Source organism: Hyaena hyaena, unplaced genomic scaffold (assembly GCF_003009895.1).
Source record: "Hyaena hyaena isolate Hyena2069 unplaced genomic scaffold, ASM300989v1 scaffold_1659, whole genome shotgun sequence".
NCBI classification, from domain to species: Eukaryota; Metazoa; Chordata; class Mammalia; order Carnivora; family Hyaenidae; genus Hyaena; species Hyaena hyaena.
In genome coordinates this window covers 179,652-201,533 of record NW_024082286.1, presented here as the reverse complement: position 1 = coordinate 201,533, position 21,882 = coordinate 179,652, and the positions used below count along the sequence as shown (strand labels likewise).

General features: G+C 39.4%; 2 protein-coding genes across 2 annotated transcripts; one reads left to right on the top strand and one right to left on the bottom strand.

Moving 5' to 3' along the window:
- Window positions 1-4,451: 4,451 nt before the first annotated feature.
- On the top strand, window positions 4,452-5,429 carry LOC120226309 (olfactory receptor 52M1-like). The gene has a single exon (XM_039224500.1). The coding sequence runs from the start codon at window positions 4,452-4,454 to the stop codon at window positions 5,427-5,429; it is 978 nt and encodes a 325-aa protein (XP_039080431.1).
- A 6,369-nt stretch (window positions 5,430-11,798) lies between these two features.
- On the bottom strand, window positions 11,799-12,734 carry LOC120226310 (putative olfactory receptor 52P1). The gene has a single exon (XM_039224502.1). The coding sequence runs from the start codon at window positions 12,732-12,734 to the stop codon at window positions 11,799-11,801; it is 936 nt and encodes a 311-aa protein (XP_039080433.1).
- Between the last annotated feature and the right edge of the window lie 9,148 nt (window positions 12,735-21,882).

The window sequence follows — 21,882 nt, the reverse complement described above, 5'->3', positions numbered from 1 at the left end:
ACTTTTGCTGATTGTTTCCTTCGCTGTGCAGAAGCTTTTTATGTTGACGAGGTCCCAATAGTTCATTTTTGCTTTTGTTTCCCTTGCCTCCAGAGACGTGTTGAGTAAGAAGTTGCTGCAGCCGAGGTCATAGAGATTTTTGCCTGCTTTCTCCTTGAGGATTTTGATGGTTTCTTGTCTTATGTTTAGGCCTTTTATCCATTTTCAGTTTATTTTTGGGGATGATGGAAGAAAGTGGTTGAGGTTCATTATTCTGCATGTTGCTGTCCAGTGTTCCCAGCACCATTTGCTGAAGAGACTTTTTTCCATTGGATATTCTTTCTTGCTTTGTCAAAGATTGGTTGGCCATATGTTTATGGTTCTATTTCTGGTTTTTCTATTCTGTTCCATTGATCTGGGTGTCTGTTTTTGTGCCATGTAACATTTCTTAAACTACATTGTGAATATATGAATACATCCTATATTATTCTATATAACCTTTGTGTTTCTAACAGATTAAAATAAGAGTAACCTGTATTATCATTGACAGACATGAAAACATCATGAGTTATATGAAATATACAGATTTATTTCTATATAATTATATTATTTATAATCTATCTTTTCTCCACTATTTGAAAATCTTATCTTTATTATATAACATATGGCATATGTACTTAGGCATTTGTATTGATGCTACTCTGCTAAAATAATCTGCTTATTCCTGTACCATACCTTATTTATGGTATGGTGCCTGTACCCTATATTATTTAAAGTACAACCATCTTATGATATACTTTATTATCTAGTAGGACAATGGCCCCTTTGTTATTATTATTTTCAGATATTTGTTATTCTGGTTGAATTTCAAAATTATTTAGTCAAGATTCTATGGAAAGTGAATAATTGAAATTTGGTTGAACTGGCCCTGATTTATGAATTCATTTGAAGGAGAAGGCATAGCCTTCAAATATAGTTCTGTTTTTGGTTTTTATAACACTAGAAAACAAAACCATGTAAGAGCTCATAAACTAAGATACATAGTTAATACTTAAAAGAAATTATTTTGTTTGCTAATTCACTAACTTATTCATCTATTTGACGCTTCTAATCTGCCCACTAATGCCAAACTTGATGCTAGTGACCAAGATAAAGGATTTTGGAAGAAATCAGACCAGCACCATTCTCCATGAGTAGTGTGATTATCCAAAGAGCAAGCTTAAAAGTTGTGACTGAGAAGACGAGGACTCTGTGCAATACTATGGCAGCACTTGATAAGGCACTCTACAAGAAGAGATTCTTTAGAAGTTCTGTGCAGGGAATTCACAGGACCCTGGATGTAAAAGTGAGAAAGCAGGGCGAGGAAGAAAGGATTGTTTCTGGTTGCTCCCTGTCACTATCATCCATCAGGCTCTCGCTGGGACAGTGAGGAAAGAATGACTGAGCCCATAACGTCACCAGGGTGCTAGAGCACAGCTTATGGCAGGGGAAGCTGTGTGGATGTGACTGAGCAGGCACCTCCGTGCTCGCCTGCTTTGGTTGATGATCCTTTCTGTTGATGTATTGACTGGCCAGGCCCTTCATTCTGCCACTCCTTCCCTCAGCCACTGTTTCCCTCTTGCTGACGCCTGACGTTGACCAAGTCTCCCTACAAGGCCTGCCTGAGGCAGAACTTGCATTACCATTTAGACATCACAATTAAAAATTCTTTTTTAATGTTTATTTATTTTTGAGAAAGAAATAGTGTGAGTGGAGGAGGTGCAGAGAGAGATACACACACACACAGAATCTGAAGCAGGCTCTAGGCTCTGAGCTGTAAGCTTAGAGCCCAACGTGGGGATCTAACACATGAACAACAAGATCATGAGCTGGGGTGAAATCCAACGCTTAACTGATTGAGCCTCCCAGATGCCCCAGACAGACATCACTGTTTAGAGTCTATCCCTCTGAGTCTCACTTCTGAACCATCTTCGCATGATTTGGAGCATTTGATTCTGTCTTGTGCATTCTACAATGGATGTGGCAGATGATTTTGGACAGATTTTCTTCCTATGACCTCATGAGAAAGAAATATGCTACATCTTGGCCCAGGAGCTGAGGGGATGCTGTGATGTGAGAAGCGGATTGCACAAAATACTCTGGGGGGAATGTCTAGGGTAAAGCCATTGGCCTAGGAAACAAGTTAGAGTACAAAACCTGGAAGACAATAGTATAGATGGAGCTAAAGCTGTTAACAACATTTAATCAGGGTGTCCAACAACAGGGATATAGCTCTGATGCCTTCAGGAGCATGACTACCCCAACCATGGAGTAAGGCCCTACTGGCCTCCCACACCTACACATACCTAAGAAAGAGAGCCTTTAGGATACAAGCTGCCAGGCCCTCATCTACTTCTAGATTAAGCTTTAACTTCACTCTGACTTCTCAGGCTCCTCCAGGACTGCCAAAGACTGGAACAGACCCAGAACTGCTAGGGTCAACCAACCTCATCTTCTGGGAGCTCAGGGAATGCTGGGAGCCACACCGGCCTCACTGGATGACACAGTCACAGCGAGAAAATGGCAGCATTTGTATAGCTCCTGCCATGAGACGTGAAAACTGGTATCTCCTTCTGCTACTACTGGATCATGTTGGGAATGAGCCTGCTGTTATTGACCAGGCTTCACAATATTCCAGATCAGACCGATATTCCGCACACAGATTCCTCAGAGAAAAAGCATATTCCTGCCCCTACAAAGGAGATTTTAGATAAAAACACTGTAGATGGTTGTCAAAAGACTCTGTTCCAATGGGCTTTGTAGATCCAAGATATAGATATAAGGGGGGTTAAGAACATAAGAGTTACAATTAAGTCTGGCCCGGAGACAAAGAACTTAGTTTAGAGATAAGGAACAGATAAAGGCAGAACATAAGTTAATATTTATACCTTTGCTAATTGATGATGTATAGCAGTCCCTTTCCTAAGTCCTACATTCCACAAACACCTTCCCCTACATTGACAGCTATGATGAGGATGGATAAGAATAGTTAAAACATAAACCCAAATACAAACGCTGAGATATTTAGGGCCCCCATGGTGTTTATGGATTCAGTATCAAATAAAAAATTTGCACAACCAACTTATTAACCAGATCAAATACATTCTTCCTCTTGTGAGCCAGACAGAATGACTCCTAGCCTATCTATATACAACTTAACCTATGTCTTAATCTTAGTGTTATTGACTTAAACAAATGTATATGTTATCCTGTTTTTCACTAAGAACAGCCTGTTATTTTCTTAGTTGTAAGATTTACTCAACCTCACTGTGATTGGGGTAGTTCTGCAAGAATACTTCTGTAAAACCTGTTTCTGTACACTTTCCAAAGCGTCTTATCACAGAGAAATATCTATTGTAAAAATTCCATCTTCTGATGTCATGTTATCGTTTGACCTGTAAATAAAGACACCAAAACTGACGGGACAGAGATGTCTGCCTGGTGATTAGAAAGAATCTCTCATCACTCTCTCACCAACACCATCCATCCTTCAGGGAACTCTGGACCTGAAGTTAGACTCCATCAAGGGAAACCTCCAGGGTCAAGTTTATACATAATAGCAGTGGTGCCTTGAGAGTATGCCTTGGGGGAAGGAGGGAGTACCAAAGAGCTAATTCTAGGCACCCAGGGGGACCTTTCCTTAGGTTAGATAAAGGGCCATATCATGGATTGTGGGTACCGAGAGTGAGAAGTGGAGACATGTAGGGCACAGAGTGTGTTCCCCAGGAGCCCCATAGATGTATGTGTAGACATAGCTACGTACATAGCTACGTACAGCTGCACATACTCTGCACATACTCTCACACACACACACACATGAAGAAGGTGTCCAGGACCAGCTTCCCACACTCTGACTGCCTCCTATTCTGGTAAGTGGTTCCAGGTGAGGTGGCTTCACAGCTCCATCCTCAGATGCCCAGAGCCCTGTCACCTGATTCATTTTTGGTCCTCACTGAACAGCTCTCTTTTGTTGACCTGTTTCATCTTAGGTGGACTGAGAGTGGTTTTGAATACTCTGTCATAGTTCTTGGTATTTCTATCCATGTTTGTCTCACAGACTTTAGGTTGCATTCTTTAAATGGATACACATGCAAACCTATACATAATATATTTTGATGAATACAATGGCTTGTGTGTGAATAATGATTCAGTTCATCATTAATGAAACATCAAAGTGAAATATGTATTTGTCAGATGTTAATGTGGTTACACCACATTATTATAGCTCTAACACTATAGCATTGTACTATACTACATGACATATATTAGCCTGATTCCAGAATCATTTTTGAGTGTCTACGTATTCCACCTTTTGTTTTCCATTTTCATACCCTTGAGTCTTTTGAAACTTAAGGCTCATGGAGTTGTGTTTGTTTGTTTGTTTGTTTGTTTGTTTTTACTGTGCTTCTCAGGTATGTCCCCAAAGAATCACCATGACTGTTTGCAATGCCTCCCTGGGTCATCCATCTTTCTTCATTCTCCAAGGCATTCCTGGGATGGAAGACAAGCACAGATGGATCTCTATCCCCTTCTCTTCCATGTACTTCATCACCATCCTTGGGAACTGCACCATCATCTTCATCATCTGCACAGAGCGCTCCCTGCATAAGCCCATGTTCCTGCTCCTCTGCATGTTGGCCCTCACAGACCTGGGCATGTCCACCACCACCATTCCCAAGGTGCTGTGCATCTTCTGGTTTGGCCAGAGTGAGATCAGCTATGTGGGCTGTCTGGTCCAAATGTTCTTCATCCACTCCATATCTGCCTTGCAGTCAGCCATCTTGATGACCATGGCCTTTGACCGCTATGTGGCCATCTGCGAGCCTCTGCGCTATGCCACCATCCTTTCCAATAGTCGCATTGGGCTCATTGGCCTAGTGAGTTTAGTGAGAGCCATCCTTTTCATTCTGCCCATGCCTGTCTTCCTCCAGAAGATGCCCTTTCATGTAAATCATGTCATTCCCACCACCTACTGTGAGCACATGGCTGTGGTGAAGATGGTGTGTGTGGACACCACGATCAACAGGATATATGGTCTGGTGGTGGCCTTGTTGGTTGCCGGGCTGGACATCTCAGCTATTGCATCATCGTATGTGCTTATCATCCGGGCTGTACTGCGACTGTCTTCTAAGGAAGCCCACCACAAAGCAGTCAACACCTGCACCACACACATTTGTGTCATGCTTCTGTATTACACTCCTCCTCTGTTCTCTTTTCTTACTCACCGCTTTGGTAGGGGAATTCCACCCCATGTACACACCATTCTTGGAAACCTCTACTTCCTTGTCCCTCCAATGCTCAATCCTATTATTTATGCAGTGAAAACCAAGGAGTTTAGGGACAAATTGACCAAATATGGGTGCAGGAAGAAGGAGCCTATAACCATTACTTTTAGTCAGAAACCTGTCTGATTATCCAACACTGGTGGGTATGAGGAAAAAATGTTAGGTGGAGGCAGTTCTTAGGGGAATTGGCTAGTGGTAGAAAGATGTCATATTGGCAGATCAAGTGCTAGAATCCTCGGATAGAGAGATTATGTCACAGGAGACCTCCTTGCTGTCCATAATTTCAAAGGAAAGCCATGATCCCATGAAATTAAAATAATGACATATTTTCTCCATTCTTGACATGATAATTGGACAAACTATATGAGACCACGTTTGTAAGAGGACTTTGAAAACCACCCCACACTGAACTCATGGGAAATAAGATGTAATGGTTTCCTATGTAGATAAGATAAACCAAACAATTATATGCCTCCCACATTGCCATGCAAGGCCCAGGAGTATTGGGTTGTGAGTGTGCATTTGTATTCATATGTTTAAGTGGAAGTTGGAGGTGGAAATTGGGGGCAATTAGAAAGGACAAGGAATAGAAAATTAGTATTAAAGTCACTGCTTTATTTTCTCTGCTAGTTGACCTTACATTCAGGTAATGAGACTGGGCTGCTTCCATATAGAACTAAGGAATATGCACAGGAGACATAATCTGCAAGTCTCAGACAGCTTTGAGAGGAAAAGGAAAAAGGAGAAGCTCCTGACCTTAAAGGTTTATAAGCATTTGACCTAATTTCTTACTTGTATAAACTCCCAGAGTTTCTCCTGCTCCTCCCAATGAACTCTCTTACAAAGAAAACTTCTGAGGATGTTCTGCTAGTGGTCATAGTTAAAAAAATCTATTTTATTCTGGAAGCCTCAAATGCAAACCTCTGTAAGCAATTTCAGTTGGTGCCCAGGACGACGTCCTGAACAAGTACTCCTGGCAGCTGTGTAGTTCAGTTCCTGTGCCCAGATGTGGGAATTCATTAAATTCAAAGGATATTGTTTCTTGTTCTAGACAGTTCTTATAGGCATAATAGCGAATATTATAAGTTGCATGAATCTTGAAAATGGAAAGATTTTAGTGTTGTTCATCATACTGTACAACTAATATATGAGGCAGAATTCAGTAAAAAAAAAGATGCCTACAGTTAAAGCCACATGGCCATTATTTAAGTAAACTCTTAAAATAGTTTAAAGGGAGGGAAAGAAATGAAACTTCTCCAGAGTCTTGTGCCTGCTATAAGAAATAATAACAAATGTTTCCAGTATGCTAAACAGTTCGATAAAAAGGGCCAGGACATTTCAGAACTTGAAATAAAGGGCACAACCTTCAGAGGAAAAGAAAATGAGGACTGACTAGGAAGTGCCTTTTCTATGGAAGAAACAGGAGCAAGAGGATTGAGGAAGAGCCCTCCCTGTCTGGAAGGAGGGCCACGCTCAGAGAGTTAATCTTCTACCAAATTAGACACAATTCAAACCAAACCAAAACCATTCAGCACAGTGTCTTATGATTAGTATTCTAAATGACTAATACATGTCCGCAGTGAAAGGGCCTGGGGCACTCATTAGCCTGAAGACTTGTCGTAACAGGAGGCTTAGTTTCTGCTGAGATCTGAGAGTGATTTTCTTTTAATCTGATTTGAATGGATGAGATACAGGAGGGAATCCACATATTGGAAATAGTTTTTCCTTTTGGTTTGGTGAGATATTCTGTAAACATAAGAAGCCTTATTTTGGTTTTTTGTTTTGCTGAAATTATGGGTTAAAAATGTATTAAGGTCAGAACACAACACATCTTGGGAAAACGTGCTGGGAACATTGGCAGCAGCATCTGGTTCTGTGAAAACTTAGGGAACTGAAAATCAGAGAAGGCACGGAAAGGAAGCCTGACTCTATTTTTTCTCACTGGGCTTTTTCTCCTTCTTCACAAGTGTTATTAATCCTATGGTCGATAGTATTCACTGTAGCATGACCTTGATTTCTCTCCTGTGGTCTTCCTGGAAACATGACAGATGATGTTACCAGACAGAGAACTGGTTCTGAACTCAGGTTCACCTGCCTGATGCTTGGAAAATCAATGCTGGAGAGATAAGTGATGGTGGGAGAGGAAGGTTTGCTTTACTTCAGAAGCAAACAACCTGGGAAGATGGTGGACTAATGTTTCAGACTGTCTTTCCTATCCAGGTATAACTAGAGGGCTTTAAAGGAAGTCATGGGAAAGGTCAGGGGGTGAAGGGACAACATTATGTGCAGGAGAAGCAGGTGCCCAGGTACTTAATTGTATGCAGACATGATGGTAAATAGACCCTGCTGGCATTCCTGGCTGCTTTTTCGAATATAATTAGGCCTTATCTTGTGGGAAATTTCTGATCCTTTACTCCCAACTGGGAGTAAGGCTAGTGGTCTGCAATTGTCTGCAATTGTCAAGGAAAATCAATTAGTTCTGCTATAGACCAAAGGACTACGTCAGCACACAAGGAGTGCATTAACTTGCAGCAAGTAAACCCTTAATATCAGTTGCAGTGCTGTTACATGACGAATATGACTGACTAGTTTATGCTTCACACCTATAGAATTGTTCCTAGTCATGCAAAAATTATAACACTGTTCATATCATTGATATCCTGGTCAAGCTTAAATCACTCTCTGGCTGTCGGGCCTTTGGAGGCTAAATTAATGCCAAGTCCTCTTCATTTTCTTTATCTTCACTGAGGAACTTTTGCCTTGAGATATTCTAAGTCCCTCAAAACAAATTATAGATAATTATGCAAATGATCATATAATGGTCTTATAAATAAATAATTTTCTCATAAACTATGAGGGAGGCAACACGTCTGAATGGAGCCTCAGGTATAAGGGCAGAAGAAGCTGAGCAAGCAAACTTTAGTTGGAGTTCCTTGACTCGGTTTTATGTCTATCTTACAGCTAATTCTACAGGGCTCTTGGCTCCATCCTGTGGGGGACTTGGTTCTGCTTTCTAGGTTCATGGTTTCACCCTTAGTTACCTTTACTTTTTCATGAATGATAGCATGTTTGTAGATGTTTAATTTTTAGCCTGTTTCTTGCCAGTAGAATTTTGGAAGTCCAAGAGCTTCCTTCCACTTTGAACCTAATTAGCAGGAAGAGGTATGGTCCCTTTCACAAGTCAGCAGGAAGGAATCGTGTGAAACCAGGAGATTTACTTGGGTACATACTGGTACTCCCTTGCCTTATCATAAGACTAAATGAACATGTGAAAACATCCTGGACTAAAAAGGGATATGACCCTGAAGTGTTTAGACACTTTCAGAATGAAGTTTGGGGCCACAAAAGTAAGTCACAACTCCTCCCTCGGCAATAGCCAATGGTGAGGGAAATCCAGATTGCAGAGTGGTGGAAGGCAATGATGAGCATTAGTTGCAGCCCTGGGATCAACTGCAGAGGCAGTGACCAGAGTTCATCCCACTATTGCCGTCTGAGTTTTCCCTCAGGTTAGAAGAGAACTTCTTGAACCAGTGTGGAAAAGTAGAGCTGAGCTGTATAAAGGGTAAATTTTGGCAGCCAGGAGAAGGCAGCTTGCAGACTTCATACTACAGAAAAAGTAACCAAATGAGGGCCCCTCTGCTTGCCAAAGTCATGCCTACCTGAGATTGCTTCCAGTCAATGACTAGGAATGACCCTGGAGATACTAAGGTCAGACCCACACCCGGAAGGTTTAAAAAAAAATCTGCTGCCTTTAGCTTCAAGACTTCCAGTGATTTTGTTGTGCAGAAATCCAGATCACTTTCACTCAATAGTCCTCCCCCCACTTCACTCATAGTCAAACTTGTAGTCTGATGATTGTCCCAGTCTCCCCTGTCTCCCTAGCTTAATGCACACAGGTATTTCCACTAATAAAATTCTTCCATGTTTAATTTTGTTCTAGAGTCTCCTCTGAGGACCCAGACTAACATAGTTCTCTTGGGCAAACCCAAAAAGGAGGCGGGTATCATGGTGACTGGTTGATGCACCCCATCAAAGCCAACTTCTAGGGGTGAAACATGTCTCATAACAGTGGAGATTGGATGGAGGTGAGGTGGGGCATTAAAAACAGTGTAACCAGAAGAGGAAGATATTTTCAGTTTTCCAAATAGAGGCAATCTTTCATACTACAACCTACATACTATTCTACTTAATTATGAGTGTTAAGAATGAGGTAGGGAGGGACACAATAGTTGCCATGTTTTTTATGATTAACACCATTCCTGATCAATGTTTCACTTAATCCTGCTGCACAACTTCTTCATTCTTGGTTATCTTTAAAGAGACAACATGGGCATAATACAACGGGAAGACATTTTATCATCAGAAAGAAAATTTAAGATCAATCACTTACTACTTGTATAATTATGGGAAAATTACAAAGAAATTGAGCTTCTGCAACTTTACCTACAAAATGAATATTATTACATAGCTTGGCTTAAAGTTGAAATGGTTTCCTAAGCTATTATCTATAAAAATACCTAGAATAACTAGCACAGAGACATTTAAACAGATGGTATTTCTGCCGAAATTAACAGAATGTGAGAAACGTAAGATAGGCCTCTTCCATTCACTCTTATTCTAGGACAAAATTACCTCAACCTTAGCTATTGCTCTGAACTTTATGGTTTCTTATTACCCGGTATCCTCACATGTTTATTCCAGGTTTGAATGTTATCATTCTTCTCCAATATTGATATTATATTGGTAACAGTAGAATACTCAGTCCTTAATTATCTTGGTTTTTTAAACTCTGACACGCTGGCCATGATGGTGGCGGAAAGTCAGTATCAGGCATAAACCCTCTCTCTATGCTCCAACCTTCAATGGGAAATCTGGGTTATGACGTACAAAAAGGCACAGGGAGACCTCTATATGTTAATTATCTGCCTCTCCCTTTTTTCTTACCCCCAGGCCAACCTTCCCCCAACACACCCTCTACAAAAAATACTTTCGTAGTTAAGAATGAATTAAGACATTTCTTTACTAAGAGAGATAAACAGCAGAACAGGCTAGAGATAATGGTTTCTTTATTTTCTTATATGGATAATATGATTTCCTCCCCCCTGTTTTGTAGGCATCTTCCTACTCTAAAGGCTAGGCAAGACCAGGGGAAACTGAAGGAAAAGGAGTGCTTAGTACAGAGGGCTCTCTCTGTCAAAGTCACATGAATGAAGATGTTCTTAAGATTTATAGACTGGTGAGCTAAACAGAGTAGACAGGAGGTGAGGATTGGTCAGAAGTCCTGGCTAGAGATAAAAAGTACATACACAACTCTTCCTTGCAGTGCCATTATCTTTTTAAGAATCTCAAGCACAGAGATAGAGATTTAAGAAGGAATTAAAGTTTTAGGATTCTTTTTCCCGAGTTTATGATAATCACAACTGTTTAACTTTAAAACGGTGACTATCCTATTTCTAGTAGTTTTTATACCCCATGGATTCATTTTAAATTTTGTTAAGAAAGGGGTCATTTCTGCTTAAAGATCCAATCTCGTATTTGCCTTATTACTTTATGCAATTGACCCTATGATGACTTTGTGCCTAAAATGATTAGATAGAAAGCACTACAATGATTTAAATATTTCAAAGTGGCACAGCTTCCTCATATAAGTTGGTCTTTGTGCATGATCTGAGTTACTCTGGAATATCACTTATGGAACAGGTAGCTTCCCGTTAACATATGTTTTTTTTAATGTAAATTTCCTGGTCACAGAAGTATTCTGAATTAGGCATCTGGACACATGTTTTCCCTTGCAGTAAAACCTTCTGTGATACGTATTTCAACAGTCCCCACATCCCGAGTCTATATGTCATCTTCAAGTTCCTCCATTTTTGTTATAATCATCATTACAGTCATTTAACTGATATTGTGAACATGATGCACTGCCATTGCATTAAAAAAAATCCTGGTGAAAAGACGAATTTCCAGGTTAAAGTGGTATCCAAAGATAGTGAGTAGGTTAGGTCACTTTCAGTAGTAAGACATTCTTCAGAAACAGACACAGAATTTAAAAGTTAGAAAATAGAAAGCCAAAGCAAAAATAAACTTTCCACCAAAACAAAGAAAGATGATCTTGGGTCATCTACAGAAAAATCTTGTGTGTAGCTGATGAATGTGAACACACATGTGAGAATCATCAGAAGACCTGGGCCATAAGAGGGATCGTGTTTAAACAGACATAGAAAGAGCCACCTTGGCCTCTTCCTTTTTTAGTCATAGCTCCATGAAAGCACAAACATTGGTTCTTCATGCAAGCCAAAACAAAACAAAGTAAAACAAAACAAAACAAAACAAAACAAAAAACAACCAAGCCAGAATGTAGGAAACTACCACACACAAACAAATCTATTTGCTCCACAGCTCACTTAAAGATACAGCTGGGTCTTGGATGGCTGAGCAAAGGCATTGCCAGTTGTTCTCTTTATTTACTCACAGGTGTATGTCTGCACTCATAGTCTATGCGGGTCTTCTGCAAAGGCATTTGGTCACCTTGTGCCGTATTTCCTTCATTTTTATGCCATAGATGATGGGGTTGAGCACTGAAGGTAGAAGAAGGTAGAGATTGGCAAGCAGAACATGAGCATGAGATGGGATGTTGTGACCAATGCGGTGAGTGAGAGACGAAAAGAGTGCAGGCCCATAAGTGACAAGAATGACAAAGAGGTGGGCTGAACAGGTGTTGAGAGCTTTGCGGGTAGCATCTTGAGAGTTGAGGCATACCACAGCCTGAAGGATGAAGCCATAAGAGAAGCCTATGAGCAGCAGATCAAGTCCCACCACAAGCAGAATCACAAAGAGCCCATAGATACGGTTAGGTCTGGTATGGTCACAGGCCATTTTCACCACAGCCATGTGGTCACAGTAGGTATGAGGAATGACCATGTGGCAGAATCTCAACCTTTGAAGTAGAAGTGGCATGGGTAAAATAAGAATCACACCCTTGGCTAGAGCCACCAGTCCCAGGCGTCCAACTAAGGAATGGCTCAGAATTGTGTTATAGCGTAATGGCTCACACACAGCCACGAAGCGGTCAAAGGCCATTGCAACAAGTAGGGCTGATCGTACCACAGATGCTCCATGGATGAAAAACATTTGGGTGAAACAGGCATTGGCAGATATGTCCCCATCATTGAACCAAAGGAGGCAGAGGAGCTTGGGCAACAGAGCCAGAGTAGATATGAGGTCAGCTACCATCAGCAAGGCCAGGAGCAGGTACACTGGGGTGTGAAATGTGGGCTCTGTGGCCACCAGAAAGAGGATAACACCATTGCCAATGAGGATAGCCAAGAACATGGAGGAGAAAGGAAGAGATAACCACAAGCGCTGTGACTCTAAGCCTGGTATGCCCATCAAAGTGAAGGTCAGGGTGCTGGACAGGTTGAAGATTAGCATCGTAGATACTGTTGGTGGTTGTTAAGTGAAACTTAAACACCTGTCAATGAGACATGCATGGTGGGTTGTTTTTAACAGTTTGGCTTTTAATGACTTGCTGAGATGGGAAAGACAGAAAACTACCTCTTTGGGGACATGGAGTCTGCATTCTGACTTCAGACCTATCTCTAAACACCTATAATGTTTTCACACTCGTTTCTTTGTGAGCTGAGCCTCAAGCTTCTTTTCTGGATAGAGGATATTGTAGTGGACCTTTACTCTTACCCATTCCAGTTCAGCAATTCTATACTTTAAACAATTTTTCTATACTTCTGAGTAAGAAAAGGAGAAACTATTTTTATTCTTGATTAAAGGATAAAAAATTTTGATACGATCCATGATCATCTCATTGGGAAGCTTCCTAATTAGAGAAGAAATATATTTACTCTCCCCTTGTTGCAAGAGGGCTGAGTTGTTGGAGGAAATTTCCTTTGAGTTCTGTTGCTTTTGTGTTGTCCATCTTTTTGGAATCCACTCTCTGGTTATGATCCTGTTTCTCCTTCTGGGTCCCTTTGCTTTTCAGACAACATGTGAAAGATATATTGTTCAAATAAGAATACCATCAGATGGTTGCTTCCCACTTGATGGACAGTGTTTTGAGGTGTTCTTTTTTTTTTTTTTTTTGCCTGAATTGTACGTTTTTCTTTCTTTATAACTGGCCCCAGTTCATGTATAGATCAAATTGCCTTAACCATGAGGCATTTACTTCAAATTACCCCCACTGTCTTCTTTTATTCTTTAGATTCTATCACGAATTAGCAGAATTTCTCTTTCCTTCCAAAGACCTTCCATAGACACTCTAAGCAGTAAAACAAGACCTCCTTCCACAAATACCTACCTGTGCTGTATCTCTCTATCTCCCATATGTTGTCCATTTTTAGGTTATATAAATCCAATTTGTGCCTATAGCCACTACTCATAGTCCCACATTTTAGGGAACTTAATATTATCATGGAAAATGAGATTTAGAAATTCCCTGTAGCAGTTACACTCATGGAGATGATTTATGATTCCTATAAGAAGCAGGTATGCATATGTTTGCATTATGGTGGAAATTTGTATTAAACTTAGGCTTCTAAAAGGAAGCTAATTTAAAAATATATATTTTATTTTATTTTATTTTGAGAGAGACAGAGACAGAGAGACAGAGAGTATGGGCCAGGGAGAGAGGCAGAGGGAAAGAGAGAGAAAATATTAAGCAGGCTCCATGCTCAGCACAGAACTCGATGCAGGGCTCTATCCCATGATCCTGGGATCATGATCTGAGCCCAAATCAAGAGTCGAACACTGAACCAACTGAACCATCTAGGCTCCCCAGAAGCTAATTTCTATAATAGAAGTGTGTGTGGGTGTGAGGTGGAGGGAAGACAACAGGGACCAATAACACAAAGTGAAGAGTCTTTGCCCAAATAAAGTTACCACTGTCACTAGCATGTTGTAGAATATGATAGATGGAATAGTCCTCTTTGGAAAGTAGTGATACAGGGTGCACTTTAAATGGACTCTGCACTCTTGCCTGTGCAGAGACTGACAACAGCTAGTTCTGATACAGTCAAGCAACATCCCAGATGGGGTTTGCTGAAGAGGATCTGTAGGTCCTGTATAAAACAAGGAGAAGAGCTCTCAATGAAAACGGAGACATTTGTCTAGTCTTAGGGCTAGGAGCTTCTTAGAAGTTCATTGTAGAGCATATACCCTGAGAATTATTTGTGTCACTAAGTAAGACTGTCAAAGGATGTCATTTTTATTACACAATTCAGGGAAAATGCATGGGTATTTAAGCACTCCTTTAGAACATGGGATTCCAGAAATACATGTCTTAGGTTATCTTCAGTGTTATTGAAATGCATTCTGCACTTAAGCTATGTACCACACACCAGGACAGGACCCTCAGAACTTGCCTACTTGTAGTAGGAACACAATTAAATTTGCTTATACTAAGAATTTTCTGGGGTGCCTGGGTCACTCAGTTGGTTAAGCGTTTGACTTTGGCTCAGGTCATGATCTCATGGTTCATGGGTTCGAGCCCTGTGTTGGGCTCTGTGCTGACAGCCAGCTCAGAACCTGGAGCCTGCCTTCAGATTCTGTGTCTCCCTCTCTCTCTGACCCTCTCCTGCTCACGCTGTCTCTCTCTCTCTCTCTCCCTCTCTCTCTCTCTCTCAGAAATAAATAAAAAACATTAAAAAAATAAAAAAGTAATTTTGTGCATGATTTTAAAAACTATAGGCATGCCTCCTTCTAGTTCTTATTCTAGAATTTGAGTTCATTCATTATTATTACTCTTGTTTTTTATATAATCAAATTTATACAAGTTGCATATAATTTATACAACTCTTGCTTTTATAAATTGGTTTGTACAAACCAATACAAAAGGTTAAAGATTTCCTTTGCTTTTCAAATAGGCATCTGACCCTAACTGACTACTACGGTTAAATCTTTTATGATCTGACAGTTAAAACTCAGAGAACAGCACCCTTTACATATTATTCTTAGTCATACTTAATTCAACTAAAATGTGACCCTCAAAATCAATTTGTTAAATTTGCTACAAAAAGATTACACAGAATTTATGTTGCTATATTCTTCCACATTCTTGAAACTTGACTAGGTTTGGTTTTCTAAGTATTCAAAAGAGAGAATAACTGATAGGGCATTCACTAGCATCTATGTATTCCAGACCTAATAAGACCCAAAGGCAGAATGGGAATGGAAATATGAAGAGAGAGATGGGAGGTACTATTAAAGAGACAGAAAAATCTGAGGCACCTGGGTGGCTCAGTTGGTTGAGTGTCTAACTTTTGATGTCAGCTCAGATCATGATCTCACAGTTTGTGGGATCAAGCCCTGTGCACAACTGTTTGCTGATGGCCCAGAGCCTGCTTGGGATTTTCTCTTTCCCTTTCTCTTTGTCCCTTCTCCGCTCTCTCTTTCTCTCTCTCTCAAAATAAACAGTAAAACAATAAATTATATCTAAACAAAGTCATTAAATTCTATCTGAACATCCATTTTCCCCTCAGATACCTTCAGAACAAGTCTCATTATAGCTTCCATCTCTGTTTACTGTTGTCATCTTAAGGAAACTTAGCCTGCCTTGTCAGTATTTATCATCAGAATTTCGATCACCAAATAGTTATCAAATCTCCTAATTATATTCAGTTCCCTACCTACCCATCACTTCCCAAATCCTTACACTATACCTTTTGGAATTTATAGATTGTTGTTAAAAAAATTCCTTTTCTTTGAAAATTCACTTTAGTTTCTTCCTCTAACAGAAACCAGACTATGTTATGAGCACATTACATTCTGTGCAGCCACATCAAATGGAAACTGTTTTTATAAGTTTTGTTGCTCACAGACGTTTTAGAGTCTAAAAATGAAGAATGTGTTAGAACCCTATTATTCCTTATTGTACTTTTCAGATCTTTGTCCTTCCACCTGACAAACAGGGGGTCCTTTGAAATTCAGGCTTTCAGATCATACTACCTTTCCCTACTCTCTTAGCTATTACCTATTATACCTTCAGCCTCCTTCCCTATCAAGTTATGTTTTTGTACCTTTCTTACTGCCTGTCCCTCTGTTACTACTTCTGCCATAATGTTTGTCTAAGATTAGTTCATATAGACAAGCTGATAAAAAGCTTAGTCTTTCATTTCTTGACCTCAAAACCGAATGGTCTTTTTGCCTACTTTGCTTCAGCCATTCACAGTATCATGAATAGAGCCCCAGAATAGCCATTTTTAATATTTTTTTTTTGAGAGGGAGAGAGAGAGAGAAAGAGTGCAAGTAGGGAAGGGGCAGAGAGAGAAAGAGAGAGAGAGAGAGAGAGAGAGAGAGAGAGAATCCTCAGCAGGCTCCATGGTCAGAATACAGCGTGACACAGGGCTTGATCCCATGACCCTGAGATCGTGACCTGAACTATAATCAAGAGTAGGACACTTAACCAACTGAGCCACCCAGCTGGCCAGAGAATGGCCATCTTTAAAATATTGTTCTAAGGATCCATTCTCTTATACCTAAGCTTACATTTTTCTTGTTGACCCTCCCTAGTACCTTCCACTTCTATAATTCTGATAAAAGGCTTTCTAATCCATCAATGCTACCGTGTTTTCCTGTCACCATCTTACCTCCTCACAGGTTAGAAAACACATTCCATCACTATAATCACTTCCTTGTGCTTATATTCCACATCTTCATTCTTATTCCCCTAACTATATTAATATAATAAAGGACCAATCCTTGTTAAACCCAACTTGGTTTTATATCTATACCTGGGCAGCTGAACATGACTTCCAAAAAACATACAACATGATCACTGATTCTGGTTTACACAGTCCTTAGGTGAATTCTCAGTATAGCTAGGCAACCAGAACATATTTCTATTCATACTTCATTCCGATAGACACTTTATTACTTTTCTTGTTAATTTCCCAATATGCATACTTCTTTCCTCAAAATTCAGTAGGTGATCTTTCTTTTTCATATTAAAAACAAGAAGCACAAAGACACTTTACTCATTTTTCCACCACAAAATAGAACCTACTGCATTGGTACCCATATGTTGTACCTTCCTATCACAATGGATGCCTTCCTCATTCCTATTTTAAGTTTACTCATCTCCTTCTGAACAGAATCACATGCAAAAACTTGTTCCTGCAATTGTATTACTCTATTGGTCAATGGATTTTCCCTTTTTCTAGTGAGACTTCTGACTATTCTCATGTACATCACCACCATTCTAGCCAATACACATTTTGTTTTCATTCGGACCACTAAAATAACGTACTCACTGGTCTTTATTCTTCTCTTTCACCTACATATGTTTATTGCCTAATAAATTGCCTAATAGAGTGGTCTGATTATCTTAAAAATTATAAATAACATGATATTACAATTCTCAATAACTTCCTATTATATAAGGAATAAAATCACAAGTCTTTGCCATGATGTACAAGGCACTCTGAAGTACTCCAATCATGAATATTCATGACACTCATGACATACAAAGTACCCTTCAGTTTCATCTCACCTCTTCAGCTTCAAGCTTCTATCACTCTCTCTTTGCTCACTTCACTCTTGGCCATTTTGTTCTTCTTTAAGCATGGTAAGTTTGTTCCTGCCTTAGTGTTTCCATCTCCCCATGCACCTTCAAATGGCCCACTTCCTAATTTTACGTGAGTCTGTGAAAATATCATTGCTTCTTAAGCTTCTATTTTTCACCATACTAAACCACATACCATCTCCTGAAACAGCCATTTTTTTCTTTCTCCCCCTGGTATCGTTATCCTCTTTAGTCAAAAGAGTAGTTCACAGTCCTGGCTGCATATTAAAATCATCTGAGGAGTTTTAAATTTTCTGATATTTAGAAAGCTTAGGTCTATTTAAGTAATAGTGAGAGATTCACTGTGACCTTCTGACAAGGGCATGGAAATCTGCAGACAATGTCAAAAGTGGACCCAAGAGTAACAGTACTTTTTGCCCAAAATGCTTTCCACATTCCTTTCTTCATTTCTTGACAAAACTTCTATCCTCAGTTCTCTGCTCTTCCCCACATCATGGTTCTGCCTATGTCTGTGTTGATTGCATAACAATTCAGCTAAGTTTCCTTTCTTTAAACAATTCCTCTCATTTAACTTGCATTTATTAAGTACTCATTATAAGCCAAGATTTATAAATCAATGCTATTTTGTCATATCTGACAATGTTTCTGCATTGCTTCAAAACCATCTAATTCTTGAATCTTTACTGCCTCATCCTCCACATCCTCTGTAAACTTGCTCCGTTTGCAGAAATGAGGCAGTATTTTCAGGTATCTGAGGTAGAGGTTGCTATGTGGCCAAGAAATTAATGCCAGTTAAATGGAATTAGTGGGGGTTACAGATAGAAGGCATTTAGGGAAATAATCCAACTGAAAGAAGAGGTAGGGATAGTTTTAATGATTAAAATCAACTTACCTAGAAATGTTCTACTATATTCTTCTTATCCCTCTTCTTTTCTGATAGCCAGAGCCTTGTTATTTGAAGTCACAAGTCAAATCTACCTATTTTATGTTTTATAGCACATTATTTTTCCTTTTTTGCTGAGATGATTTTAGCTACTGGGAAGGGGGGTTCCTGCCCACCCTGGCTCTCCTCTTGAAATTATTCCCAGGTCACACATATAAGCTTTCTTGTTGCAGTGGACCAAACTCTTACACTATATAAGGGAAATTTTGAACTCCATGATTTCATCACCCAAACACTCAGGGCACAAATATGACTCTCCAGAAGTCAAGGATAAAGGAAAAGGAAAAGGAAGTAGCTCATTAGGGGATCCCACTGGGCCTGGTACTTGAAGAACAACAAGACCTGAAGAGTGGTTCTCAGAGGGAAAGGGACAATTTTGATCACTCCCAGTTTTCGTATAATGATGATGTTATGTGATTTCCTTCTGTTTGGTGGATGCCTATGGATATAGTTTTAACCCTCTCATGGGGACTTTTGAATAAAGTCATGCTTCAAATAGATAATAGTCTATACTCCTCATGCAAAACAATTAATATTGCTTTGAGAAAACTCAGGTACCTCTGTGCCATTATGAGGGGAGCACAAAGTATTTAACTGATTTAGCTAATGATCATTTCTTATCAAAAGATAATAGGGGCACCTGGGTGGCTCAGTCGATTAGGCATCCAACTTCGGCTCAGGTCATGATCTCACTGTTTGTGAGTCTGACAGCTCAGAGCCTGGAGCCTGCTTGGGATTCTGTATCTCCCTCTCTTTCTGCCCCTTCCCTGCTTGCACGTGCTCTCTCTGTCTCTATCTCTGTCTCTCTTTAAAAAATAAATACACATTAAAAAAAGGAGAGAATAGCATTCTCTAAATGAATACTAATTTTGGAAGACACAAAGAGGGTCATTTTGTATTCAAATGCCTCTGTAATGAATTTCTCTGTATAAGTACTAATAAAAAGCATATAGCAGGGGTTCCTGGGTGGCTCAGTCAGTTAAGCATCTGACTTCTTCTCAGGTCATGATCTCACACTCAGGGTTCCTGAGTTTGAGTCCCATGTCCAGCTCTGTGTTGACACTTCAGAGCCTGGAGCCTGCTTCGGATTCTGTGTTTCCCTCCCTCTCTGTCCCTTCCCTGACTCAGGCTCTGTCTCTCCTTGTCTCTCAAAAATAAATAAACGTTAAAAAAATTAAAAAAAAAAAGAATATAGCAGTAGTTCTCAAACTTTCAACAGGCTTTTAAAAATACAGATGGCTGAGTTTCATCACTATTTCTGATTCATTGGGTCCACGGTGGGACCCAATAATTTGCATGTCTAACAAGTCCCCAGGTGATATTGATACTACTCTTCTGAGAACCTCACCTTGAGAAGCACTGTGTTATTGTATGGTCAGTTGTATTCCAGGAATTGCACATGGGGGAATATTTGCGAATTTTGTCTGATAACGCATTTAGGGCTAGTTGCAGCTGATCATAGATTCTGTTGCAAACTTTCAAGATTTCACATTTTAAAAATATAAGTCTTCACATTTGTTTAGTTGTGTTTCTTCCCACTTCTGTCAAAAGAGGAAGAGCTTTTGGAGATGCCTTTACCCTAAAAAGCTAGATTCCTTAGAAAATTAGATTTTGCAATTAAACATCTTCCTCTTTGATAAAGATGCTAAGTAATACTGGTTTTCATCTTGAGATGGTGAAGGCATGGTTGTAATTCTTGGTGGAAATCTTGAAGGTATGGAGAAAATGTTGCTCTTTTTGTATTAATGTGTACTTTACTCTAGGATGGTGGTTCTATCCCTCTCAAACCCAACATTACTGTGAGCAATTCTTAATTATGAAATTACCTGCCTAATATGCCTAAAAGAACTAAAATCTATATAATATCTCAACTGTAATGCAACAGATAAAAAAACAGTTTGCAACAGATGTAACAATTGTATATATATTATGTGATACATACATATATGTTATAAGTATATTTATAATGCACACATGTGTATATAATCCATTGTACGTAATAAAGACAAATAGTATGTCTTTTTTTTTTTTTAATGTTTTATTTATTTCTAGGAGAGAGAGAGACAGCGTGAACAGGGGAGGGTCAGAGAGAGAGAGGGAGTCACAGACTGAAACAGNCACTCTCTCTCTCTCTCCCTCTCTCTCTCTCTCTCAGAAATAAATAAAAAACATTAAAAAAATAAAAAAGTAATTTTGTGCATGATTTTAAAAACTATAGGCATGCCTCCTTCTAGTTCTTATTCTAGAATTTGAGTTCATTCATTATTATTACTCTTGTTTTTTATATAATCAAATTTATACAAGTTGCATATAATTTATACAACTCTTGCTTTTATAAATTGGTTTGTACAAACCAATACAAAAGGTTAAAGATTTCCTTTGCTTTTCAAATAGGCATCTGACCCTAACTGACTACTACGGTTAAATCTTTTATGATCTGACAGTTAAAACTCAGAGAACAGCACCCTTTACATATTATTCTTAGTCATACTTAATTCAACTAAAATGTGACCCTCAAAATCAATTTGTTAAATTTGCTACAAAAAGATTACACAGAATTTATGTTGCTATATTCTTCCACATTCTTGAAACTTGACTAGGTTTGGTTTTCTAAGTATTCAAAAGAGAGAATAACTGATAGGGCATTCACTAGCATCTATGTATTCCAGACCTAATAAGACCCAAAGGCAGAATGGGAATGGAAATATGAAGAGAGAGATGGGAGGTACTATTAAAGAGACAGAAAAATCTGAGGCACCTGGGTGGCTCAGTTGGTTGAGTGTCTAACTTTTGATGTCAGCTCAGATCATGATCTCACAGTTTGTGGGATCAAGCCCTGTGCACAACTGTTTGCTGATGGCCCAGAGCCTGCTTGGGATTTTCTCTTTCCCTTTCTCTTTGTCCCTTCTCCGCTCTCTCTTTCTCTCTCTCTCAAAATAAACAGTAAAACAATAAATTATATCTAAACAAAGTCATTAAATTCTATCTGAACATCCATTTTCCCCTCAGATACCTTCAGAACAAGTCTCATTATAGCTTCCATCTCTGTTTACTGTTGTCATCTTAAGGAAACTTAGCCTGCCTTGTCAGTATTTATCATCAGAATT